The sequence below is a fragment of the Archocentrus centrarchus genome, chromosome 24 (assembly GCF_007364275.1).
Source record: "Archocentrus centrarchus isolate MPI-CPG fArcCen1 chromosome 24, fArcCen1, whole genome shotgun sequence".
Taxonomy (NCBI): domain Eukaryota; kingdom Metazoa; phylum Chordata; class Actinopteri; order Cichliformes; family Cichlidae; genus Archocentrus; species Archocentrus centrarchus.
Genome location: NC_044369.1, coordinates 31,684,856 through 31,710,531, shown reverse-complemented (window position 1 = coordinate 31,710,531; position 25,676 = coordinate 31,684,856). Strand labels below are relative to the sequence as shown.

The following is a 25,676-nucleotide window of genomic DNA, read 5'->3' as shown; positions in this document are numbered from 1 at the left end:
TTCTTCCTCATTGCTCAGGTATCCTGTTCTCCTAGACATCTCCACGCCTCCACAGGTATATCATCTGGACCAACCGTCTTTCCACTCTTCATGGCCGCTGTCATTACCTCCTTATTAATCCTCTGCAGTTCATGATTTTACTAACTGTCCTCCATCTGTCCTCTCTCTATCATTTTCTAAATTCATCAGCTCCTGAAGGTACTCATTCCATCTTCTAAACATTCTTCACAGTTGCACCTTTTCAAATAAAATAAAACTCAGTGTTGCTAATTCTCAAACCTCATTAGGTTAATGATGAGATGAAACTGTATTTGTATTAAAAACTATTTTGGCTGTCTTGAAAAACTGTTGTTGACTTAAGCACTGTTCTACCTGTAAGACCAGTCAGTTAATAACCGCTTTGCTTTGTCAGTGTCCCAGACTGTTAAGTGCTCTGATCAGGGCATGGCCCCACAGCATCACTTTCTGTGTCAGTTCTTCGCACCCTCAAGTCAAGTGCCTATAAAAGCTAATGGTTTGTAAGACTTCAGCTTATCCCCATTATGGCCATGTGGCGTGGGCTGATAGAGGGAAGCCTTCCATTTAGACTTAATGCCAGATAATTAGGTAAACTACTGAGCCTGCACAAGTTTAAGCCATCCTCTCTGCTGTTGTCACAGAGCACACAGATGAGAGAAATGAGTCATCTGCTTTTATACAATGCTTGTCTGCTTTTTGGCGATCAGCATGAGGTTCACACCAGATTGTATTCAGCACTTTACTCCGGTTCTAGTAATCAATCCCTGCAGGTTTATCCCAGGTTAGTGTTAGGTCCCATCTGCAAACACATTACTGTTGGTGCTAAGGGAACGCAATCTAAGCACCTTTCCAGAGCTCAGTGATGTAAAGTCATTCTTACAAGATTTACACTGTATCAGAGGCTTGCAGATATAAGGAATGAGAAGCACTATATGTTTTTAATGGCCTCACTGTTTACTGATTCTTTTGCTGCCTTTGTTGGGGGGAAACAAGAACATGAATTACCCTTGGTATCTATTGTGTTAGCACTGCAGCAGATTTCAAAGGTCCTGCACTCACTGCCAGACACCCCAGAGAGCAACAGCAACAATCTGCTTTTCTAAGGAGTGCTGGGGAAACTACTTTGACTACTAGTGGTTTCACACTGTCATTGCAGATGTCATATTTAAATTTCACTGTTCAAATATCATGGTTGGAGAAATAATGATAATGAGGTTATATAATTTTCTATAGAAAATTTGAACAAAAATCCCCCAATCGGCAAATGAATTAAATTCAAAATACAAGTACATGATGGTGAAGAGACAGGCTCTATGCATAACCATACAAAGGCACACAAGTGTACAGTTATTCAGGACATAACAATTGTAAATTGCTGACTCCATATCAGCATTTTTTTTTTTTGTCACAGTTAGCACATCATAATAAAACGACACCCTGACATCACACTGTCAGATGAACTATACCAAAGCTACCTCATGAAGAAGTTTGCTGAAGCTACACTGGAAAAGTAGTTCAAACTTAATTGTAAAAATATCAAATTGACAGACTGTAATTGTGGTATAAATCATAGCAAATATAATACAACAAAAATAAATATAATAAAGGTGCCTTTTTTCCTTTTAGTCTGAGTGTATTTCAGACTTAAAAGAAAAAAAACATAAAATAAAAATACCCTGTGATTTATGGAATGTCAGGTTTGGTTGTTCATAATGTCCATCATTCAGATAGCTGCCTTCCAGAACGTAGTCCAGGTGGGAGCACTGCAACAAGCAGCTGAACTGTAAAGCAGAATGAGCGATAGAGCCCAGAGGACATATTCGTACTATCCTCAGCTCACTTGTTGATGGAGTGAAGAAGGCAAAAAATGCCTTTGTTGGAATTTTTAACAGGTCAGGAGGTACAAGGAAGCAGAAAAAAGTCATTTGAACCTACAGAGAGAGCCTTTCACTCTCTTTTTTTTTATTAAATGCATTTTAATACTAAAGAGCAACATGCTCAACCTCAACCTACAATTTGTTAAATGACTGTATCGACTGCTCACATTCACTTATCTTTTTTTCCTGTCTTAAAAAAAAAAAATTACCATTATTGTTTTCTTTGCCACAAAAACAAAACACTGAGGGAACTATTTCAGTATCTTGACCAAGGACACTTTAGCATACAGACAAGAAAAGATAAGCACAAAACCACTAATGCTTTATTAATGGGCCATACAAACCTTTCGTGAACATTTCAAACAAATCCCAGAGCTTCATTCACATTTTAACTGAATAATCGGCCTGAAAGTAATCAAACTGACTTACACTCATTGTAGAAACTGAAACCACTGAAACATACTAAACACAAATTCTTAAGAAGCATTTTATTACTTTAATATTAATGTATGTGTATGTTTGCAGGGTACAATGTGGAAGTTAACCCTGTGCATCCACAGTCTGCAGATGTTCATTTTCACCTATGCTGATTACATGCACTTATGTAAATGGTAAAGCACTTCTTTTTACATCTAAGTGCTTTCTATCTAACATTCGTGAACACACTCACACTGGAGCAACTCGGGGTTCAATATCATGCCCAAGGATACTTTGGTACGCAGACCGGAGTAGCAGGGAATTGAACCATCAACCTTTTGCTTACTTGATGACCCGCTCTGCCTCCTAAGCCACAGCTACTTGTCTTGCCACTGTATAGATGCTTAGACAAAGTGTAAGCATCTATACAGTGCTGTATGAATGCATGGCTAAAATGCAGAGCTATATAAAAATTCTTAATTTCATTTTTTGGACTGAGTTGTTAAACTACAATTAAAGGTTTGGTTTTTGTTGGAACACTCTGCCTTCTGTGTCCTGTGTTTGGGTCCTCACCTTTACGCTCCATACACCTGCTGTGACAGTGGCAGATGAAATGTGGCTGAGCGACCAGTCTGCTGCATCCACGGCTACTGATAAACAGCAACGCTGCTGGAGGAAAAAGTGCTGAGCGAACTAGGGATCTATTTTCAGTTAGTATCAGCAGCTGCCTGCCTGCAGGAGCACATCTTTATGTGTGCCCTGCACCATATGTGATTACTCTGCTGTTACAACCAGCACAGCCACCTAATGAAGGAATGCATAAAGGGAGCAACACAGAATGGAAGGAGGGAGTAAATACTGGAGGAGGACAGAACTAGCACAGAGGAAACCTAGCTGTTAAATGGAGAACAGGAGGAGAGGGAAGCTATGCTGAGTGCTTCCTTGTCAGTGGTGCTGAACAGCTGAAATGTTTCAAAAGTCATGATAGGTGTACAACTTAAGACAAAGACAGAAATTCATTGGTGTGACAGATTTTAGGCTAACAACCCTGCCCTGCATCTGAAGTGGATAGATGATACTATTACAGGGCAGAAAATGATAGGCAGTGGTCAATCACACATACACGTACAATTTAAATTTATATGGCATATTTAGGGAGCCTACCAAATATCCTTTCATAAACAAACTGAGCAAAACTACACCAACCCTCTCTCGCCCTGCCCTCACCCAGCACTTACATTGGCCTTTTGCCCATATAGAGGGCTAATTTATGCAAATGTGCTCCAGTGAATTCTTGCATGTCATGCATGCTAATGAGGACATGGCATAGCATTACAATGAGCGCTTCCCCTGCACAGGAGAAAAAACACTCCATCTCTATTGGACACGGCAGCTTTATAAGGGGATCTGCTGAGTAGCCCAACATTAACCTTTTGTGTGCTCAAATAAACAATAAGGAGCTCTAATAGAAATCAAACAGGCCCTTTAGTTTATAGTGTCATGCTGCTGCTGATGGTGAAGTTGTTATGCTGGTTGAGAGGACACAAAATGTGAAGGGAAACTGGAGTGCTACCGTACAGGAAAACTGGGGGTGGGGGTGTTATATTTTGCACAGACAGTAAGTTGCATATCAGACACAGGACATGTGGTATGCACTAGAAATGCATTAATGAGGACTGATGACTCACATGTTTTGAGTTATGGACTTTCAAGTTTTGTTTTTCGTTGATTATTTTCTGCTTGATTATTTATTGGTATATGGTGTTCTGAATTTTGGTTTTTAGTAGATATTTCCTGGTTGATTTTCTGCAGATGTCCGCAGGTATCAACCAGTGAATGAGTTTTCAAAAATTAGGTGCTGACAGTTGTGCACATAATGAGCACTTATTGAGTTTGTGATCAGTTCGTAGTCCTCAGCAGTGAGGCTGAAGATTGTGGATAATGCAGGTTTCCAAAAAATGGTGAAAATAACTGGGGTGTGGCCTTTTTAATAGCCATCTGTGATGGTTTTTGGTGTGGACGAGCAATGGGTGCGATGTTTACTCCGCTATATCTGCCGTTAGTACGTCCCATCAACGCAGATATCTGTTGCCATCTGCAATGGACGTGTTCAGCACATTGACTCTCCGCAACTGTCCACCATCGGCACTCACACGTCTACCACATCTCTGCAGAATTTTCGGCAATATGCACATATTCTGCACGTGTCACACGCCATCAGGCCATGCATGCTTTGTGCACGCTATCGATTATTTACATTTCCCATCCGTTACGAATTTCTGCAGATTGCTTTGAGTAGCTTGTCTGCAGGATTTTTTTCATCAATGTGACAGGGGTCTTAGTCTTCTTTTTTGGGGGGAGGGGGACATTTTTGTGAAGATTGACAGGAAAGCAGGGAGAGAGAGGAAGACATGCAGTAAAGAGCCACGGATCACATTCGAATCCAGGTCAGCTGCATTTCATATGGTCACCAGCTGAGCCTGATTCTACCAGAGGTTTCTTCCTGTGAAAAGGGAGTTTTTCCTTCTCATTGTCGCCAAGAGTGTCCAAACTTTTGACTGGTAGTGTAAGCACTGGATTTGCAAGGTTCAAGATCATTTTTAAAGAGCCATTGTCACGTGTGACTGTGTGGCAAGCAGGGTTGGACCCAAATGCAGGATGCGTGAAACTGAGCTAAATTCAAACAGGTTTATTGCTGGAGGGTCACAAGATACAAAAAACCAACAACAAAATCACAACCAAGGCTGTACTAAATCAAATTAACACGCCTGGGAGAAAAAAAAAAGGGGGGGGGGGGCACTAAGCAGAGGAACACACAGCTAGGGGAGCACAGACAACAACGCAACAAAGAACTAAACAACACTGAGACCTTAAATACACACACAAATACACACCAGGGAAAGAGAGACAGCTGGGGAGGACGAGGCATCGGTGAACAAAATGACACTAAAGACACGAAGGAAGTAAAACTAAACACAAAGCACACAGGACAAAGAACTGCCAAAATAAAACAGGAAGTGAACATGATAAGACGGAACTCTAAACACAACACTCAGGAAAACAGGAAATGAAGCTAAACACAAAACATGGTACAAGGGGCTAAGACACAAGAAGACAGACACACTGAGGAAAACAGAGACACTGGAAGAGAAGAACAAAAGGAAATGAGAATGAAATACAACTAATAACAGGACACTGAAACAATAACAAACTGAGGATCTAAACTGTAAGGAATCTGAGGAAACACAACTAGAAATACAACAAAAACAGAACCTCACAGAAAACACAAAAACACTGGGCCAACAGCCCAGGACCATGACAGCCATTTACAATGTGCTGAATACTGATATTTATACATTTAAAAGAAAGTGTGGTGAGAGTGTACTGTACAAACAGGGGAAGCAATCAAAGTCAAAGATAATTATGGTGGTTAAAAAGTTGTGTAATCGCCAGGTAAAGCTAGTGTGTCACAAAGCTGTCGTAACAGTTGCGGCAGTTGTGGCATAAATTGTTGGTGACACAGGTATGCATGATAGCATGGTTTTACTCATTAAAAATGTTAATATATAGTCAACAAATATGATGCACCTGGTTTGGTGCAAATTTAAATTTGAGTAAAGAATGAATAGAAATCCTGAGCAGAGTATCTCTGTAATACTGAGACAACTGGTAGCATGGTAAGGAAAGTGTCATCTTCAGTGGCAACAGAAGCTCAGACATTCCTGCTGCTGAGCTGTGGGGAAGTATACCTCCCCCGACACTGGATTAAATCAGATAGTGTAATCTGCTGCCAATACAGCTTACAGTGCAGGCCAGACACTGGGAGGACATGACCTCACCTCTACTCTGTTAAAGACACAGCAAGATTGTGTTTGGAATGTTTGTGTCTACACAAATAGATGATCAACTAAGTGTGAATAAAATGCCAGGAAGAATACAGTCAGAGGTGTGGCCATAATTTGGTTTATTCACCATGTTTCCATAGAATATTTGCTCAGTCCAAAATGATGAAATGCCTGCTTTTCAAGGTTAAATGCAAAGACCATAAACATGGGGATCATACCACCGACTGCATGCTGGCTGCTCCTCTATACTGCCTGGCACTCTCATAGAAAGGCATTCCTGTTAGTCTACTGGATGAGAGGTGTCCTAGTGTTGGCAGAGAAAGAGAGGCCCCCTGCTGTGCTGAGGGGGTTGGGTATAAGGTCTGATTTAGGCTTCTGTGCTGAATCTTTATAGAGCCCTATGTAAGTGGTTGCCATCATTGCTGGCATTAATGCTTGTGTGAGGTGCATTATGTGTTCATTACCGTGCAGTCGTGTCCTGGTGTTTTACATGCAGTGTCATAGAAACAAATAAAATGCTGGGACTTTTCCCCTTGTGTGTCCTTGCTTTTTGTTGTGGTCATTTGTTTTTGTTTTTTTTTTGGGGGGGGGGGGGGGCAAACCTATTTGTCCTTTAGTTTTTAATGCTATGATTATTATTCCTTATATTGAAACAGTGATTCTGATCTGTCACTGATGAATTCAAAAACTGCAGCAAAAATGTAGCCCGAAATGCACAGCAGGGATCGACGGTGTTCAGCAGACCCCCCCACAATCATGGGCTGCATCGATCCGACGTGTAGTAACAGTTCTCGGGAAGTGCACGTCAGGTTACGCCATAGGTTATGGTGTAGATTTTGCACTGAAGCATAAATCCCCAGAAAGTGTGATAACTACTCCCACTATAGCTCATTTCTCCAAAGCCACCTCTTCATCTCCTAACCCCCATCTTTAAGGAAGGCAGCAGTCTATCGCTGGCTCCTGACTACCACCATCTGTTTAACAGGCTGCATGTGTGATTGTTCAGGGCTAGCACTTGGTATAGGGCCAGACTGTGTGAGGCCCTTTCAGATTAATTGTGCAGGTAGAGCCCCTGATCAAGCTGAGTTGGTGGATGGACTCCATTCATGAACATGTGCCCATCTCTGGACTCCCTCAATTCTTTCTCTGCAGCAACACTTTTTGCCTGGCAAGCAGTGAGCCTGCTGTGCTTAAAATCTAATTAAGTTGTAAAGCTCAGAGAGACTTTTGAGACAATTGAAGAATTTTTTAGTGAAGGCAGGGAAAGGCCATAGTCTTGGCTGCAAGAAGTCAAATCACAATGGAGTTTATTGCCATTCTGACACAATCACAAATGTTTGGTAACATTCCTTCAACTTTGCACTACATCTGTCTTTGCTTTCAGATTAGGATGGTCAGTTATTCACATTGCTGCAAGTCTTTTACGGTGAATGGAAGTAATGTTGCAGGGTCATCTTAAAGAAAGCTGTTTTTATGCGGTGAGACATGTAACAACAAAAAAGTAGTGTCATTTTTCTAGTCACCATCATCACGGGACATAATTATAATGCCACTGTCATGGTTAGCTGTGGCAGGCAGGCAAAGGTTGGACCCCAAATTCAGGACTCCAAAGGCAAACTGAACTCAAATGTGGTTTATTAAGAAGGATGACAAATAATACAAACAAAGTGGGCAGGATAGGTGCCAGAACTAAAACTAAGGGAAACATGAAACAGGGTGACACACAGCAGGGATTATTGATGACAACACGACAAAGATCAGACACAGACTGAGGACTTAAATACACACATAAGGTAATTGGGGAACAGGCAACAGGTGAGGGGCACAGCTGAATGTAATAGTCAAACAAGATATGGGGAAGCAAACGCAAAGAACAAAGACTATCAAAGTAAAACAGGAAACAAACAGACACAGGACAGAGATGCTGACTAGTCACAACACTGGGAATAAAACTCAATACAAAAACACAGAAGGCCAGAGACATGACAAAAGGACAACACAGACACAAGAACACAGACGCAGAGGAAACGGGGACGAAGGGAACTAGGAAATCAAAATGTAAACAATAACTAATAACAAGACAGGAAACTAAGATGAATGATCAAAACCAAAACAAACTAAGAACGTAACAGAACTCAGTGAAGGCAGAACCCACAAGAGTAAAACACCAAACACTGGGCACACGGTTCAGGACCACGACAGCCATGTTTTCAGATAATCAATGTTATGATACAGTCACATTAAGGAGACTGCTATTGCAACAGAATCCACATATCAGATGCAGCTCTCTGAGCCACAGACTGAACCAGATCTAAACGGGGCAAATGTACAATGACTCAATTATGTGCACAGTGTTATCACAGGTTTCACACACGTTTCTTTCTGAAAACAGTGTGGCAGCTCCGATAAATGAGAGAAGGCTGAAGAAGAATCAACACGTTTATGATATAAAGGTGAACTCTTCTGCGTGGTCCTGAGAGCTGAGACTTGGGTGGAGAAAAAGATATATCCACAGAGTTGTCTTATAAACTATTCCTGCATATAAAACTACACAACAGATGCCTCAAGGTGTGTGTAACAGCTGACATGTATGATATGCAGAACACAAAACTTTATTTACTGTCACATCCTGAGCCCTCTGTGTGTTAATGAAGATACTATTACTGTGTCACATGTGTAAATGCTTGCATCTCTGGGCTTTTCTCAAGTGTGAGAAACTGAACTGGAGTTAGGCATCTACTGTCTGCAGTTATAAAACCTTGTTATGAGGGTGTCTCTGACGAGATGTAGGCGCACAGTTTGTTGGCTTTGAAACTGATGGTGCAGCTGCTGTGATGGGCCAATAGAGGAGCAGCCACACTCCTGAGTGAAAAGATCAACCCTAACCTGACTGCCATTTACTGTGCCATTCACAGAAATCACAACTTGCAGTCCATGATGCTGTAAAACACTTTACAGAGCTGAGTCACTGTCACATATTTATAAACTCTCAAACGCTGAAAGTCTGCTGTTGATCTCAGTAAGATCACAGTGATTTACAGATGGGGTGATGCGCTGCAATGACACTCTGCAGGAAAGCAGAAAAAAGTCACCAAACCACACTTTCTTAGGAATCTACTGTAATATTCATTCTTTCTTTAAACTGACAGCATTTTGACATGATTACATACTAAATGTTGAAGATAAATGGCCAAACAAATTCTAAGTAAATGGAAGATTTAATTCAGATATGTTAAACTGTCTGTATTGTTATTTTTGATTGAGACTGTCTGAATAAGAAAGAGTGAGACTGTGAATATAAGCATATCAGTTTAACTGACCCTAATATACTGTAATATTCAGACATTAGTCTAACACACTAACCCAGTTCCATTAATAGCTTCATGAAGTGTCTTTTAAAGGAAGAGAAAGAAAGAAAGAAAGAAAGAAAGAAAGAAAGAAAGAAAGAAAGAAAGAAAGAAAGAAAGAAAGAAAGAAAGAGACATATGTTTAGAGTATTGATCTCTGTGTAGAAATGTGACTGAAAACCCGGAACACTGGAACCCACTCTGTTCACTGTAAAAAGGAAAAAAGTATTCTTGCATGCATCCTGCATCAGGATTCTTCCTTTTCCTCCCTCCTATGCTCCAAGTTCAGCTTACTTCTGCTCTGTTTGAGTAAAATACCGATATTATTGCAGAGCAGGAATATGTGGGGCTCAGAGCGAGGACCGAGCAAAGGGTGACAGGACAGAACTGAGTTCACAGCTTTAAGCCATCCACATCCAGCCATGCCAATTATGCACTAGTTCTGATCACAACTCTCCTTCTTATTCCAAATAAACAAACACCCTTGGTGGCAAAATATGATAAGCTTTTTTGGTGTTAAATTTTGCACAATTTACAGTAAATTGCCTGCCACAAACACAAAAGTAACTCAGGTTTGTATGTTTCATTATTTGATGAAGCAGATGAGCAGCACTCATTGATTAGAACATGTTGGCAATCTGTCTGCATTTATAAATTAGATTGCAATTTAATTGCAAGCCAATTTATTTGAGAATGATTGGAGTCAGTCTAAGTCGGACTGAGATAGGTTGCCTCCCGTCAGGTGACCTGTGCAATCACTTTGCAAAGAAAATTGGTCACTGCAACTACTTGCAATTGGTCCCAGACAGCAAAATTTAGTGCAATCTCTCAACAGCTGGTTTTTCCTGGCTGCAAGGAGGTTGCCATCATATTTTTACTCTAATGTGACTGTGTGGATGATTGTGGCATAACCGGTTCTTTTCCTGTTTGCATGTTTGTATTGTTTGTTTTTTTCACTCTCCTTTTACTTTCACTTTGACTTGCTGGTTAGATTTAAGTATTAAAAATGATTTGTTTAGGATTAGGAGTAGATTGTAGTTTAGGTTAAAAAACAGGGTGCAATAATTCATGAGTACATTCATGCTTCCCAAAACACTGGCCCTATAATTGAATCACAGGATTAGTGTACCATAACCTCAATTGTCTAGACTTGAATATGGCATCCGTGCTGGGACACAAGTCTTCAGGATTTGGCTTGTCCTCAGCTTTGGCACCCAAATCATCTAACTGGTTAACTTGGAGGGACAGCAAATGCAAATATCTAACCCTAACCACTACGTGACACATCCTTATCATGAGGACAAATTTAGCTTTTGCTGCCCAGAATACATTTAAATCACCCTGTACTACTACAATATTTTTTAATGGCTAAGTTGTTAATAATACAGTTCTCTGGAAATAGTTGAACTGACTGGACCTGTGCAAGCCCATGGTCATATAGATGATCACTTCTATAGCTGAAGGAATACTTGACTGCATACACCTGAAGGTCAGCTGAATGTTGCTAATGTAGAGCACATACACACTATATTGCTAAAAGTATTTGCATGCCTGCTTTCACAGACATAAGAACTTGAGGTGACTGCTGTAGCTCAGGAGGTAGGAGGTCACCTACTGATCGGAAGGTCAGAGGTTTGATTCCTGGCTACTCCAGGCTGCATGCCAATGTATCCTTTGGCAAGATACTTAACCCCAAGTTGCTCTCCGACGCAAGCATTGGAGTGTGAATGTTAGATAATAAAAAAGCACTTAGCTTAGTTAATCATGGTATGAATGTATGAATGGGTGTGAATGGGGTAAATATAAACATGTTCTATAAGCGCTTTGAGTGCCCAGACAGAGTAGAAAAGCGCTATATAAGAACTAGTCCATTTACCATTTGGTGCTGTATAAATGAAACTGAATTGAATTGAGTGACATCCCATTCTTAATCCATAGGGTTTAATATGATGTTCGCTTCAACTCTTCTGGAAAGATTTTACACAAGGTTTAGGAGTGTTTATGGGAATTTTTGAACATTCTTCCGTAAGCGCATTTGTGAGGTCAGACACTGATGTTGGACAAGGAGGCCTGGTTTGCACTCTAATTCCTCCCAAAGGTGTTCTGTTGGGTTGAGGTCAGGACTCCATGCAGGCCAGGCAAGATTTTCCACACCACCCTCACTCATCCATGTCTTTATGAACCTCACTTTGTGCACTGGTGCGCAGTCATGCTGGAACAGGAAGGGGCCATCCCCAAACTGGCACATCACTGGAATACCATGTGTCCATGATGTGAGAACTCTCCACTGTTAGAGAGATATACAATCTGATAAACAGGGCCAAAGAATGCTATTCAGAGCAGTCACCTTAAATAGATCAACAAATTGGAAAAAAAAAAAAAGCCTGACAAGGAACTTGTTGATTTTTCTATTCTATCTGATTTTGATTACAAATTTATGTCTTATATTAAAATATGCTATAGGTACATATGCAGATGGTTACAATAAAGAAAAAAAAAACCCTGAAACCATACAGTGAGGGGATCTGATGGCACTGTTGTGTTGTGGGGGAAATTCTGCTAGCATGGTTTGGGTCCACTTGACCCCTTAGAGGAAAGGGTCATTGCAAATATAACATTTTTCTGATCACCTTTATTATCTAACATTCTTTAATATCCATATCCTGATGTGAGTGGCATTTTTACTTACCACATAAGACTGATGAACACAATGATGTGAATTATATGCTATGACCTTCCCAAAAGACCAACTAAGGAATAGTGTTTGGAAGAATGGTGATCTGTCCCTCCAATGAAGGTTCAGAGACTTACAGAATCATTACCAAGGAGCAGTGAAACTGTTCTAGAAGGGCAAAGGGAGTACAAATAGAATTAGGTGTAGGCCCAGTGGGACTCACTCTTTCTGCAGCCACTGAGCGATGTTACTTTCTACACTCTATGTCACACATGAAACATACAGCAACCCTTACATTATTCAAACATCCAGCCAGTGGATTACAGGGATGCTGATCTGAACATACAAAGCTGTTCCCTGCAGTCGTTCTTTGACTTAAGCAGGTAAAAAAAAGAGCTTATTTTACATAAGATGAAAATCTGATAGTGACTTCTTTTTCAATGAGTGCAGCAACAAAGTCATTTGGTGGGCATTACTTTATTAATGCAAGCCCCAGTGAGGAGCTGCGGCAAAAGTGGGATGTGCCCCAGTTTTCACAGCATCACATATATGTAGGAATATGAATGTGTGACACCGATACATCAGAGAGGTGCTTTCATCATGTGTTCAGCCGAAGAGCTCTCAAGCAGATCAGTTTAAAGCAAAGGCGTGAGAGCTGAGGTGAGGAAGAGTAAGACGTGTTGCTGAACCTGATGAGCAGAACCCAAGGTGGCATTAATCTCACCTCAAAGTGCTGCATGCCTCTAACATCAGCACTGGCAACAGCTGCCAGGTGCTAATTGGCTATCACAGCCTGTTCTCAATAATGCACTTTGTCACACCTTTCATTTAATCTTTATCCTTCAGCAAATGACAGATGGTAAATTTTGCTACTTGAACTAAGCACTCAAAGCACTTTTCACTACAAGCTTCATTCACCTAAATCACCCAATTCATACAAGCACTGTTTTCTGCACCTAAGTGCTTTGTCTCTGCTCTGTCCTAACAAGTGCTTGCTTTAAACAGCTTACATAAAAACAATATTATGTTTTGTGCTGTCATTAAAACCAGATACAACCTCTTAAACAATAATTTCAGTTTAGTTTAACCTGCTGGAACTGCATTAGTGATCTCCATATTCAATAGTTACTTCACATTCCACGTATGCTGCTTCTTTACATGTTCCTGTCATGGAGTCACGTTTGGCACAAAACTTGATGTTCGATTTCTGTTCTTGTTTATTTTATATTCTTCACTGTGTTTTCTAGTGTTTACCTCCCCCCCCCCGTGTCTCCCATGAGTCTCTCTCTGTAGCTCACCATGTATGTTTATGTGCATTTACTTCCTGTTTTATTTTCGGAGTGACTTTCTTTGTGCATCACTGGCTGTTTTGCTTCCTTTTGTAATTATCTGCATCACCCTCGTTGATTTCATCCAATCCATCCTATGCATGTATACGTACTAGTCACTCCTGCTGTCAGTTTATTCTCCAGTTTTTCATGTGATTGTCTTTATTTCTTGAGGTCCTTTATTCTTGCACCACCCTTCTGTTCTTTGTGCTTTCCAGCAGTTTTACATTTTTTTAATGAGTTTCACTTTCGTGCTGTCTGATAAATCATGACACAGTACGAGTCTATGAATAGCTTACTGTTTCTGTATGCTTGTGCTGTAGAGGTGGTAGCAAATGTTATACTGTTAAATGCAGACACATACACTTGCAGTACTTCATGCTGCAAATGAAAGAACTTGCACCTTCCTCTAATTGGTCCATTGGGGAATCTCCTATTGAATTTGTTGAATTCCCAGACTCAAGTGATTCAAAGTTTCCTGATCATGAAATGCTGCATTTTAATTGATAACTGTTGAGCCAAGTCACAAAGAAAAGCTCAGATCATGGTGGGTTCCCTGAGTCTTTCTTTTTCATTCACCTCTTTTTGCTCTGTTTATACCCCACTCTGCATTTAATCATTAATTATTATTAATCTCTGGCTCTCTTCCACAGCATGTCTTTTGTCCTGTCTCTCTCCCCTCAGCCCCAACCGGTCACAGCAGATGACTGCCCCTCCCTGCTGGTTCTGCTGGAGGTTTCTTCCTGTTAAAAGGGAGTTTTTCCTTCCCACTGTCATCAAGTGCTTTGCTCATAGGGGGTCATTTTGATTGTTCAGTTTTCTCTGTATTATTGTAGGGTCTTTAACTTACAACAGTGGTTCCCAAAGTGTGGGCGGCGGCCCAGGGGGACTGCAGTAGTAACAGAAATTCAGTTTGAAATTACTCACAAGTATACATAGTTATATATTTATCTAAATAATATATTTCTTTATTTAAAAAGTGAATTAAAACTGGTAATAGGAGGTGGTTAGTTTGTGATGTTGCTCATTAATCTGATGTAAATTTACAGCTCTTGTATTGAAGTTTGTGTCCCAGTGGTAAATGTGTCACATATTGGCATTAGCACTTTACATATGACTAGAGAGTATTAGCAATTTATAGCCAACAGCCTGTGTTTTTATGATTTTTAATCAAATTTTCAAGGTATTACATCACTTTCTCTTGTATTTTGATAAGAGTAAAGACAGTTTTTTTTTTTTTAGCAAGGAACATTTTACAAGCCAGCACTATCAGATGACCATGGGGAGTGTGGCCCTATGGGATTTTCTGGTTTTTAAGTGGGCCGCAGCACTCTTAACTTTGGGAACCACTGCCTTACAATATTAAGCACCTTGAGGTCTTGTTTGTTGTGATCGGGTGCTATAAAAATAAAATGGAACTGAACTGAATTTGAATTGAATCATCTGATCTTGATGGAAGCCCACATCAGCTGATGCCTCAGACACATCCAACTGTCAAATCTTGTATGACTTGACTTATCCCTGTTGGCTGCCTGTGGAGCAGAGGGCCATGTCAAATCTTGTATAGAGCGTGCTATTTAAATGCACATTTACACATCTGCAAGCCACTTTGCAACAACTTCCACACCAGTTCCATCTATTATACTGAATCTTATTTAATCACTGTCAAATCTATTTTCATTGATGCCTGGTGTGTTTGGTGTTGCTGCTGCTAGCCATGTCTCAGGCTTTCCATGTGTGTGGATGGGTGGGAAGGTCCCATTACAGATTCATGTTGTGCATAGTGGTGCTGACTGAAATAACAGAAACAGTCTAGTCACAGTACCTGGTTGGAAATGCCATTATAAACTGAAATAATTCTACATTTTTAATTATACTTTTTTAATACATTTTGATTTCCCAATTACTGCCTCTAAATGGGATTCACAGCATAAACACTACTACATACAGGACATTCATCCCTTCCTGGCATCATTCTTCACCACCGTTTTAATGTATACATGTTTGTTGCTGGCTGTACTTTTTCTTCTCACCTCCTATAGCAAATCTGTCTCATCACTCCCTCTGGTATGCTCTGTCTTCTTCGCTTGTGTTTTGTCATGAATGCCATTAAGATATTGCTTTTGCCAAAATATATTATTGCAAGTAAATGTGGCTCTATTGTGCAGGTATGTGTCATACTTGAATTACAACCATAGGAACTCATAACAATATTACTTATATAAGATTAATTTTTTCTGATTTTTATGTCATTAAAAACACGGGAGTTGCATTTTGGCTTGAGCTGTGAGTAGATAGAAGGCATAGTTCAAAGTGTGTGCAAGTGTGCAAAGCCTATTGAATACTGTTTTTGTATTTGTGCCAGCGGGGAGTTTCACTGTTGTATTGTCTAAAAATCAGCAGCATTTCCACCATTGCAAACAAAACCTGTCAGGGGAAACAACAAGATAGATGGACATACCGCTTCAGGAAGGCTAACGACCAAGCCATTCTCTGCCTGGCCCACAAGTGCCTGGAGGAAATACTCGCTGCAGGCAGCCAGCACGGCCCGATGCCCTCGGAATTCCTTGCCTTCCACCACGACAGTCACATCACACAGGATATCCTGCTTCCGCTGGTCGTTGAGGCAGAGGAGGATATTGGTACAATGAACTGTTGACTCATACACATACATGGGGGCTTCAGACTTCTCATCCACGGACATTCCGCTCACGCCCTGGAAATAGAAGCAAAATAGAGGGGGGGTCAGCTTATAGCAGAGCCCAGCATGCACATACCGCAGGGCTGACATCAGCCCCAGCGGTCTGCTGTAGCCAGCCTCATGACTGCTGCTTCATGTGCTCACTCCGAGTTGAACATTCAAAAGCCAGCAAACTGTTGTTGTGCATGCTTCAGAACAAAATATGCATATACACCTGAATTATACAGACATTCCCCATATTACTTCTTACTTCACATTAAAATGATATCCACTCAAAAACAGGGAAACAAAACCACATAGTTTATATCTAAAAGACATTTCATTTAATTAACCACTGAGGTCATCAGTGATGAAAAGTAATCTGGAGCTTCCTTTGTTGTCCACATACCAATATTTATCACCACACTGACTTGTCCTCGAGACACTACACTACACTGCACCAATTAAGCATGTGCCCTTCAGGTGGACTCCAAGTGATCAAAAATATACAGGAGCGAGTGGCAGTTTGTGGAAGGTGCCATGTTGTCCCACCATCCTGAATACACTTGAGATGCACATCAATCCATCATTCCGTCTAAAATGATTGTGGCTAGAGACCAGCCAGACACATAGTATGCCTTATAACTTATTTGTAATTTAAATATCCCAAATAGCTCCTTAAAACTATCTATGACCATCTAGCATTTGTATATGTACATTTTTATAATCTCTTTCTCATTGTATCTTTCTCCTCCTCCTCTTCATCTGCCTCCTCCAACATTGCTCTCTCCTTCCTCATTTCTTCCTCATCATCTTCCTCCTCACCTCAAGCCTCATCTCCTGAACTCAAGTCAGGGCTCTAACACACAAAAATGTGCATAAAATGCTTATTGATTCCCAATATTGTCACAATTAGTTATTGTCAGCAGATTAGACATGTGACCCTCCCGTTTCCCAAGAGCTGAAAGCAAGCCAACTAAATAACAACAGCTGGTTATAAGGTAACATTATGCCAGCTAATGTTAGGCTTGAGACAAAGATAAAGGCAGTTTCACTAACACCAGCTAACAGCAGCAAAAACAGCAGCGCTTACCGACAGAAAAGTTCAGAATATCCTCAACAACTCACCTCAGTATCGCTGTCAGTGGTCAGAAGTGAGCTTCACTGACTCATTTATTTTTATCAGACTCCTCCAGAATAAATAGATGTGGACACCAGTTGAGATAAATAGACTGATAGCCTACACTCACTACAGATGAATGGCAGCCAGAGTTGTTTGTCGTACAGTGGCCATCTTAGCTAGGATAATGTACTTGAATTGGGAGAGGTAAGAAAACTTCATATTTTACAAAAAATTATATGAATGCATATCTATTCTTACTGACCACACACTTTTGACTATAAGCCACATTTACCTGTACATTCACACAGTGCTATATAGAAACTGGGAAACACCAGCTAACCAAGTTTGCATGTCTTGGAATTTTGGGAGGAAAACCAACAGATAAGAGTCACAGATAAGATGTTAAATTCCACACAGTAAGACTCTTGCAGTTGAGATGATACCGTCAACTCAACCCAGCAAAAATGTACAATCTCAGGGTTAACCTATTATTGGGGCAGGCCTGCTGTCCCCCACTCCATCCATCCATTCATTTTCTTCCACTTATCCTTTCAGGTTTTGCAGGGGTGGGGGGTGGGGAGCCTATCCCAGCTGTCATAGGGCAAGAGGCAGGGTACATCCTATACAGGTCACAAGACTGTCACAGGGCTAACACTGAGGGACACACAACCATTCACACCTATGGGAAATTTAGAATCACCAATTAACCCAACCCCACTAGCTGCATGTCTTTGGACTGTGGGAGAAAACCCACACAGACATGGGGAGAACATGCAAACTCCACACAGAAAGACCCTGACTAAGGTGGATTGGAACCAGGATCTTCTTGCTTTGAGGCCACAGTGTCAACCACCACACCACTGAGCTGCCCGTCCCCCATTCCAGTGATCTCATATTCCACTACTGCTGTTGCTCCTGTTAAAAAAGGCATTTCTTTAAGATATTCACACCTTTACAGATTTTTGTAAGCAAAGTTTCAAACACATATACTTTTTATTACCCCTGGTTTCAGTCTTTATTGCTAAGATTGGGTGACTACATACTGACTCCAACTTTGTATTGAACATATAGACATGAGCTTCAAAGTGATTTTGCTATCTTAAACACACACTAACACAAGGCCACACAGTAAGACAGGATCCACTGTCTTGTGTCTGACCCTTACAATTTTAGTTGCCTTTAATCAAGCTACCACTAATGTAGTCACAAAGACTGCCTGGAGACAAAGTGGACAGGACAGTCATCCACTGAGCCTACTTGGTAATCCATGTTTGGATTTACAGGAACACTTGTAAGGGTAGCTTAGGGACAAAGGTGGGATACTGTTGCCTCTGAACAAGAACCTACTGCAATTACATGCTTAGGTGTGTAAAAGTAAGTAACATCAAATGGACAACACATTCATGGTTTGTTGCCTGGCTGTTATGACAGTAAGTCAGTATAATTCCACACTCAGACCCCAAGAAGCTCAGCTCTGGGAACATGTTCCCCTGTGGAACAGTTTTCCTGTCAAATGTTCCACTCTGCTCACCCTGCTCAGTGATGACAGGTGTAGAGCTATCTTGCCTCTCTCTCTCTCTCTCTCTCTCTCTCTCACACACACACACACACACACACACACACACACACACACACACACACACACACACACACACACACACACACACACACACACACACACACACACACCATGTGGGGTCTTGCTATATAAGAGTTTGCAATATGTGTGCTTATCTGAGAACTTTATTTAATAGGACTAGAATTTAGATCTTGATAAGACACAAGGTATATTATTGAATGAAAGAATACATAATACGGATGCTATAAATATTGTGCTGATTTGACAGCTAATGTGTCATGGGGCTTCTTTTTTTATAGAACATGTTACTCAATGGAATTTTTTCTTCATTTTATAAACATATTTTATACTTAAATCACAGGAAAACACATAACTTTCTACTGTTCAAAATGACCAAAAACCAAGAAACCCAAAGGAAGCTATAACTGACTCACAGTTTTATATATAAAAAATATCTGGAAGAGAATGAGTGCTGCAGAAAAATTAGGAAGCACAAGCAGCATCCTTCAACACATCAAAAGCACACTGATGAGCGCCTTCATGTGGGCTTCGTGCCAGATCAGCTCTCTGAGTTTGTTGGATCTTCCCCTTTATTGTGGTTTGTCAGGGAAAGTGGATCTGGCATTCCCACACACTGAAGGTTGTAGGAAAGGTGTGGACTGGTGTAGCCATTGTTACTAGTCCAATCAAGAAAACATAAAGTAAGTAGATAGATAGATAGATAGATAGATAGATAGATAGATAGATAGATAGATAGATAGATAGATAGATAGATAGATAGATACCGTATTTTCCGGAGTATAAGTCGCACTTTTTTTCATAGTTTGGCTATGTCACATATACGTCCGGAGCGACGTATATGTGACATTTATAACACATGAACCAAAATACTCCAGCCACTTGACATCTCCGTGAACTGCAGCTTTAAGGCAGTCTTGCGTAACCTGTGGGCGCAGTGGATGATGGATGGAGAGCACAGCTTAACGGCAACTGGGAGAATGCGCCACCCAACTTTCCTGGAAGTCATTGGATGGATCAAGAAAACATGGGCTTCAGTGACAAACCATCCTGTTGGGATTCAGAAAGGCTGGAATAATTGGAACTGCAGCTGACGACAAGTCTGACTAACGCGACACAGAAGAGGAAGCGGCGCTTCGTCTACGGAGTGTATGGAGTTGTTTAGAAGTGACACCGAGGATGAAGAATTCAATGGATTGATGGTTTGGTTAACTTGTTAGTATGTTCTTTATGCTATGGTTATCTGAATAACTGATAACTGATTATCTGAACAACTTAATGTTACGTTAACATACCGAACACGTGTTCGTTGTGCGTCATGTAGCTGAATGTGCTACGTTAGCATAACGTAGGCGTAACCGTGTTCGTCCTGTTCTTTAATCCATTATTATTTTAAATTGCCGTTCAAGATGGAATTTCTGCTCTGGGTCTCGGATTCTATCAACCCCCCCCCCCCCCCAAAAAAACAGTGTGACTTATAGTCCAGTGCGACCTATATATGTTTTTTTCTTCTTTATTATGCATTTTTTGGCTGGTGCGACCTATACTCCGGAGCGACGTATAGTCCGAAAAATACGGTAGATAGATAGATAGATAGATTATTGATCAAGAAGAAAATTAGATCTCAACTTGTGAAACAACAACAGCCTGGTGGTCTTAAACATCTAGTCATTAAACTGCTGAACACAGAGCTGGACACAATTCCTGTTCTTCTCGTATTGGCTGCTCTCATTAGGTGTCGCCACAGTGAATCATCTGTCTCCATCTCACCCTATTTGCTTTGCAGTTGTTGATGGCAGCTTTTTCTAGCACAATAACGCTGATGCTGCCAGCCCTCTTGGTGAGTTGCTAACATTTCTGTGCAGATTGCACATCAAAAGAGCTGTGTTATGGTGATAAGTACACTCCAGCACCGGTCAGGGCTTACTGCTGGCTGTTCCTGGAGTGAGCCCACTGATTTCAGGGAGGATGATGAATGTGGCTGGAGACCCACTAGTGTTGCACTGCGTTTTTATTACAGTAATTGTGTCTCATGGATCTATGTGGTCTTCCTCGTTTGTCCTGCCCAGCAGCTCCATCTTCAAAATCCTTTTTTCCAATATATCCACTATCCCTCCTCTGCATATGTTCAAACCATCCTGACCTTGCCTCTCTAACTTTATCTCCAAACCGCTCAACCTGAGCTGTCTCTCTGATCATTTCTTATCCTTTTCCATTTTGGCTACTCCCAATGAAAATCTTAACTTTTTAAATCTTCACCTGCAGCTCAGCCTCCTATCTTTTTGTTAGTGCCTCCGTCTCTAACCCATACATCATAGCAGGTCTCACTACCATTTTGTAAACCTTCACTTTCACTTTTGCCGCTGTCTGTCACAAATCACCCTGCTGCTGCTTGCTGCTCATCGCTGCTCTTCATTACCTAGCTTCAACACCTCTTTCACATGGCTTCATGGTATGGCTCATAAGGTTATCCTTCTGTAGTTACTACAGCTGTCCACATCACCCTGCTGCTTGAAAATTGGTAGCAGTACAGTTCTCCATTCCTCAGGCATCCTCTCTCTCTCCAAGAATCTGCTATGCAATCTGTTTAAAAAGTTCACTTCCCTCGCATATCATCTCCATACCTCCACAGGTATGTCATCTGGACTAACTGTCTTTCCACTCTTCATCCTCTTCATAGCTGCTCCAGTTAACCAACTGTGGTGTTGTATTTGAGCTGACAATACAGCTTGTCACATTTGAAGACATAAATAAAAGGGAGGAGGCATTGCAGATAAAATATACAAATGATTTAACAACTGCATGACCCATTTTTGACCTCAGGTTTATGAAGAAATTGATCTTAGTTTGAAGCCTATTTGAAAATGAGAGCATGATCACAGCCTGGGGTTCTGGTCTTTTGCCAAAACGTGCAAGAAGGGACGTCTCAGCAGAGAACACTTGTCATCATCTGCTCATCTTATCGTCTGCTCTCTAGTTTTTAAAGCCTATCTGGAACAACATCTGATGCAAGCAAATGGATACTGAGCTTAGACCACAATGAGGGAAGTGAAAACTGTGAGCTGTATTTGCGAGAAATCTTTGAATTTGTTGTGACGGAGTTATAGTAATGATTTGACTGTAGCGGTCATAACACACAAGTAAGGTGCAACAAGTATATCAATGCCGCCTGGTCCAAATGATGTTTCCAGATGTGGTTGTGAGATTTGCAAATCTGCACCCTGCAATGTACATTCACTTCACCGTCCTTCAGATGGTATGTTGCAGTTGGAGAACACGCACACCCACACACACACACACACACACACACACACACACACACACACACGCACACACACACACACACACACACACACACACACACACACACACACACACACACACCAAAAAATAACAGGTTGTGGTAAAAGTTTGATTAGATGTGCTGAGGGATGCAGAAGATTTCTCCTTTGTTTTTGGGTCAGTTGCTGACGGCAGCATTTTCTACCACACTAATAATGATGCTGCCAGCCCATGAGAGAAAAGATCAACATCTCAGCTTTTATTTCCAGGCATTTGCATCTGGATCTGATACACATTTCAGAATATAGCACCTTTTGTCTGAACCCACTCATTTTTATGAGCCAAAGTTTTGGAACAGATAAACTTAAAATAGATTAAAGTGAACAAGACCTGATATTTAGAAATCCTTTGCTTGCAATAACTGCATCAATCTCCTGCCCTCTGGAGGTTGCTGCTGACATCACTAACAGCTGTTTCAGGTCTTTCTTTACAGCACTTACAATGTTTCTGTCATCAACAGCTGTTGTTTTCCTCGGTCTACCTGTTCCACATCTTATTTAGTACTCCAGTGATGACTTTCTTCTTCAGGACCTTCCAAACAGTTGTACTGGCTATGGCCAATGGCTGATTGATTTTCCATCTTCTCTCAACTTCACAATTGCTTGTTTTTCACCCACAGACAGCTCTCTGGTTTTCATTTAAGTTACTCCTCTAACTTTAAATGCACAGTCTGCACAGGCAAAACCCAAATCTAGTGTGTAGACATAGTTTAGATTTTCAGCGCTATTTATTGTTTGAATAATCAATGTTTCAGAAAGCTCTCCATTTCAAAGCTTGTTTTCAGCTTCTGTGTTAGTTTCAATAATATCTCAGTCACAGGGTCCACTTGTACTACTGTAGGAGTCAGCTGTTAATTTTTTCTTCTAGTTTGAGGCCTAATTTTTGCTAGACAAAATTAGCATCCTATTAATATCACATTTAATCAGAATAATACTTGCACCTTACTACTACAAACACTATCCTGTTTAGCTAGTGCAACCAATGGCATCTGCTGGGCTAAGTGCACCTGGCTATGCAAAGCTGCATACATAGGCTGTATATCTTAAAGTCCACCTCTTGATCACAGCTTCAAAAATTGTTGTGTCTTAGTGTTAAGGCAACTGCTTCAAGCTGTCAGGAAATAACGCATATTCCAGTAGGAGTGTGTCAAATGGTTTTTTCAGGCTTACTGTATCATTCTGTTATAAGCCACACTTTTTCCCTTTTTCTCTGTTCAGTGGGTCACAGGTGCAGAAACAGAGCTAACCTAAAGAAAAAAAAAGACATTTGCATAGCCAATCAGTGAACTGAAAATGGTAAACAGCAGAATGTGTGAGTCAGCTTCAGCCTGACTGTATCATATGATGTGGTCTTGGTTTGGGAACTTTAAGAAGGTGGGATGGGAGCGTGGGGTGGTAATGTGTGTGCTATAATGTGCTCTGTGATGTGTTTCCTCTCTCTCTCTCTCTCTCTATGGGTCTCAGCAGAATAACATGCTGTGTGCGTGGAAGGAAGAAGAGGGACTAGCTCATGACTAGAATAAATATTAAAAAAAGGAAGGGTGGTCAGACTGAGCATGTAGTGGCAGAAGCATGATTGTTACCTGTCATTAAAAAAACACCTTCCACTGTTGGGGTTAGCACACTTTGAGAAGTGCTTGTGTTTTCTATAAGCATAAACTACCTGCAGCAGCACAAAGGTGGTAAAAATTGAATCTAACACTGTTTAATAAAAATCAATCCTAAAAGCTAGTGTGAAGTCTTTATGCTGTATTTGTACTTCAGGAAAATAGCTGTTGAGCATGGCCAGCATTTCACATGAAGCTAAACTCCTGCCTCTTTATCATACTGAAGTACAGAATCCAATACTTGAATAACTACTTTCAGACTGCAGCAGACATCAGCCTGTAGATGACAATCCCACTGTTCAGTTTAGGAACTGGTAAAACAACAGTTTCAAGATATACTCAGTGAACAGTTTCAAAGTTCTATCAGGATACTTTCAAGAGCAAACCTGAGTCTCAAAGCATGAAGGAGAGATGGAAACATTACCCCTGAAGTCCGAGGCTAGTTTTGAAAATAGTGTTGAAACACAGAAGTCACTCAGCAGTAGACAAACAACTACTCAAATTGAAAATGTTTGCTTGTGTCAGTGATGTCTGGTAAGTCTTAGTGTGTTCGTCCCCAAAATCAGAGAACTTTGTCAGTTGAGACATTAAACATTAAAGCAACATAAAGCTTAAACTTTCAAGATATTATTTACTGTTTGACCCCCTGCTGTGTTTCTCTCCATGCAAGCTCAGGTTTCGAAGCCTGAGTGGGGGCATGAAGTGGATAGTGTAGTGAGAGGAGAAATGCAAACACTGTCTCTGCTATTTAAAATCTCAGCACATCTCTAGCTCCTACTCTACTGGATTAAATCACATACTGGTACTAACAGGATTTTTTTCATGCACAGTGAGCTTGGATTGTTAACGCCAACAATATTTACTGTTTTCATTTGTTTTTGCAGTACTTCCCAGGGTCCCATGAAGCCCTGCAGTATCCATACCAGTATTCAGATGAGGGACAGAGCAACTCTGCAACTAGTACATGCGTCATCTCATGTTAGAGCAGTGATGATGATGTTCTAGATCATGATCCTTGAAGCAAAACTATTTGCTTCAATGAGAATAATACTTGCACCTTACTACTACAAACACTATCCTGTTTAGCTAGTGCAACCAATGGCATCTGCTGGGCTAAGTGCACCTGGCTATGCAAAGCTGCATACATAGGCTGTATATCTTAAAGTCCACCTCTTGATCACAGCTTCAATAATTGTTGTGTCTTAGTGTTAAGGCAACTGCTTCAAGCTGTCAGGAAATAACGCATATTCCAGTAGGAGTGTGTCAAATGGTTTTTTCAGGCTTACTGTATCATTCTGTTATAAGCCACACTTTTTCCCTTTTTCTCTGTTCAGTGGGTCACAGGTGCAGAAACAGAGCTAACCTAAAGAAAAAAAAGACATTTGCATAGCCAATCAGTGAACTGAAAATGGTAAACAGCAGAATGTGTGAGTCAGCTTCAGCCTGACTGTATCATATGATGTGGTCTTGGTTTGGGAACTTAAAGAAGGTGGGATGGGATCGTGGGGTGGTAATGTTTGTGCTATAATGTGCTCTGTGATGTTCTCCTCTACCACTTTGTTGTTTTTGGCTCAAACTGTTTTCTCTGTCTGCACAAATATCACAATACAATAACTGATACAACAACCCACTTTTGTCTGAATTTAGAAATTGGAATTTAGAGGTCATCCAGGCCTTTATGACCTTAAGACGTGCCTGTAGTTTAACTAGTTGATGTTGTATCATCTGGCTTCATGGTTAAATATATCTGGGTAATCATCTGCATAACAATGAAAATGTATGTAGTGTTTTCTAATAACATTACCATAGAGATGCATGTATA

The 25,676-nt window shown here is 40.8% G+C and overlaps 1 protein-coding gene across 1 annotated transcript in view; it reads right to left on the bottom strand.

Annotated features, from left to right (window-relative positions):
- bach2b (BTB and CNC homology 1, basic leucine zipper transcription factor 2b) overlaps positions 1-25,676 on the bottom strand; it is an 87,902-nt gene that overhangs the window by 22,697 nt on the left and 39,529 nt on the right. Inside the window, exon 2 of the mRNA XM_030722293.1 lies at positions 15,968-16,222. Within this exon, the coding sequence (XP_030578153.1) occupies positions 15,968-16,222 (255 nt within the window). The remainder of the gene's footprint in view (positions 1-15,967; positions 16,223-25,676) is intronic.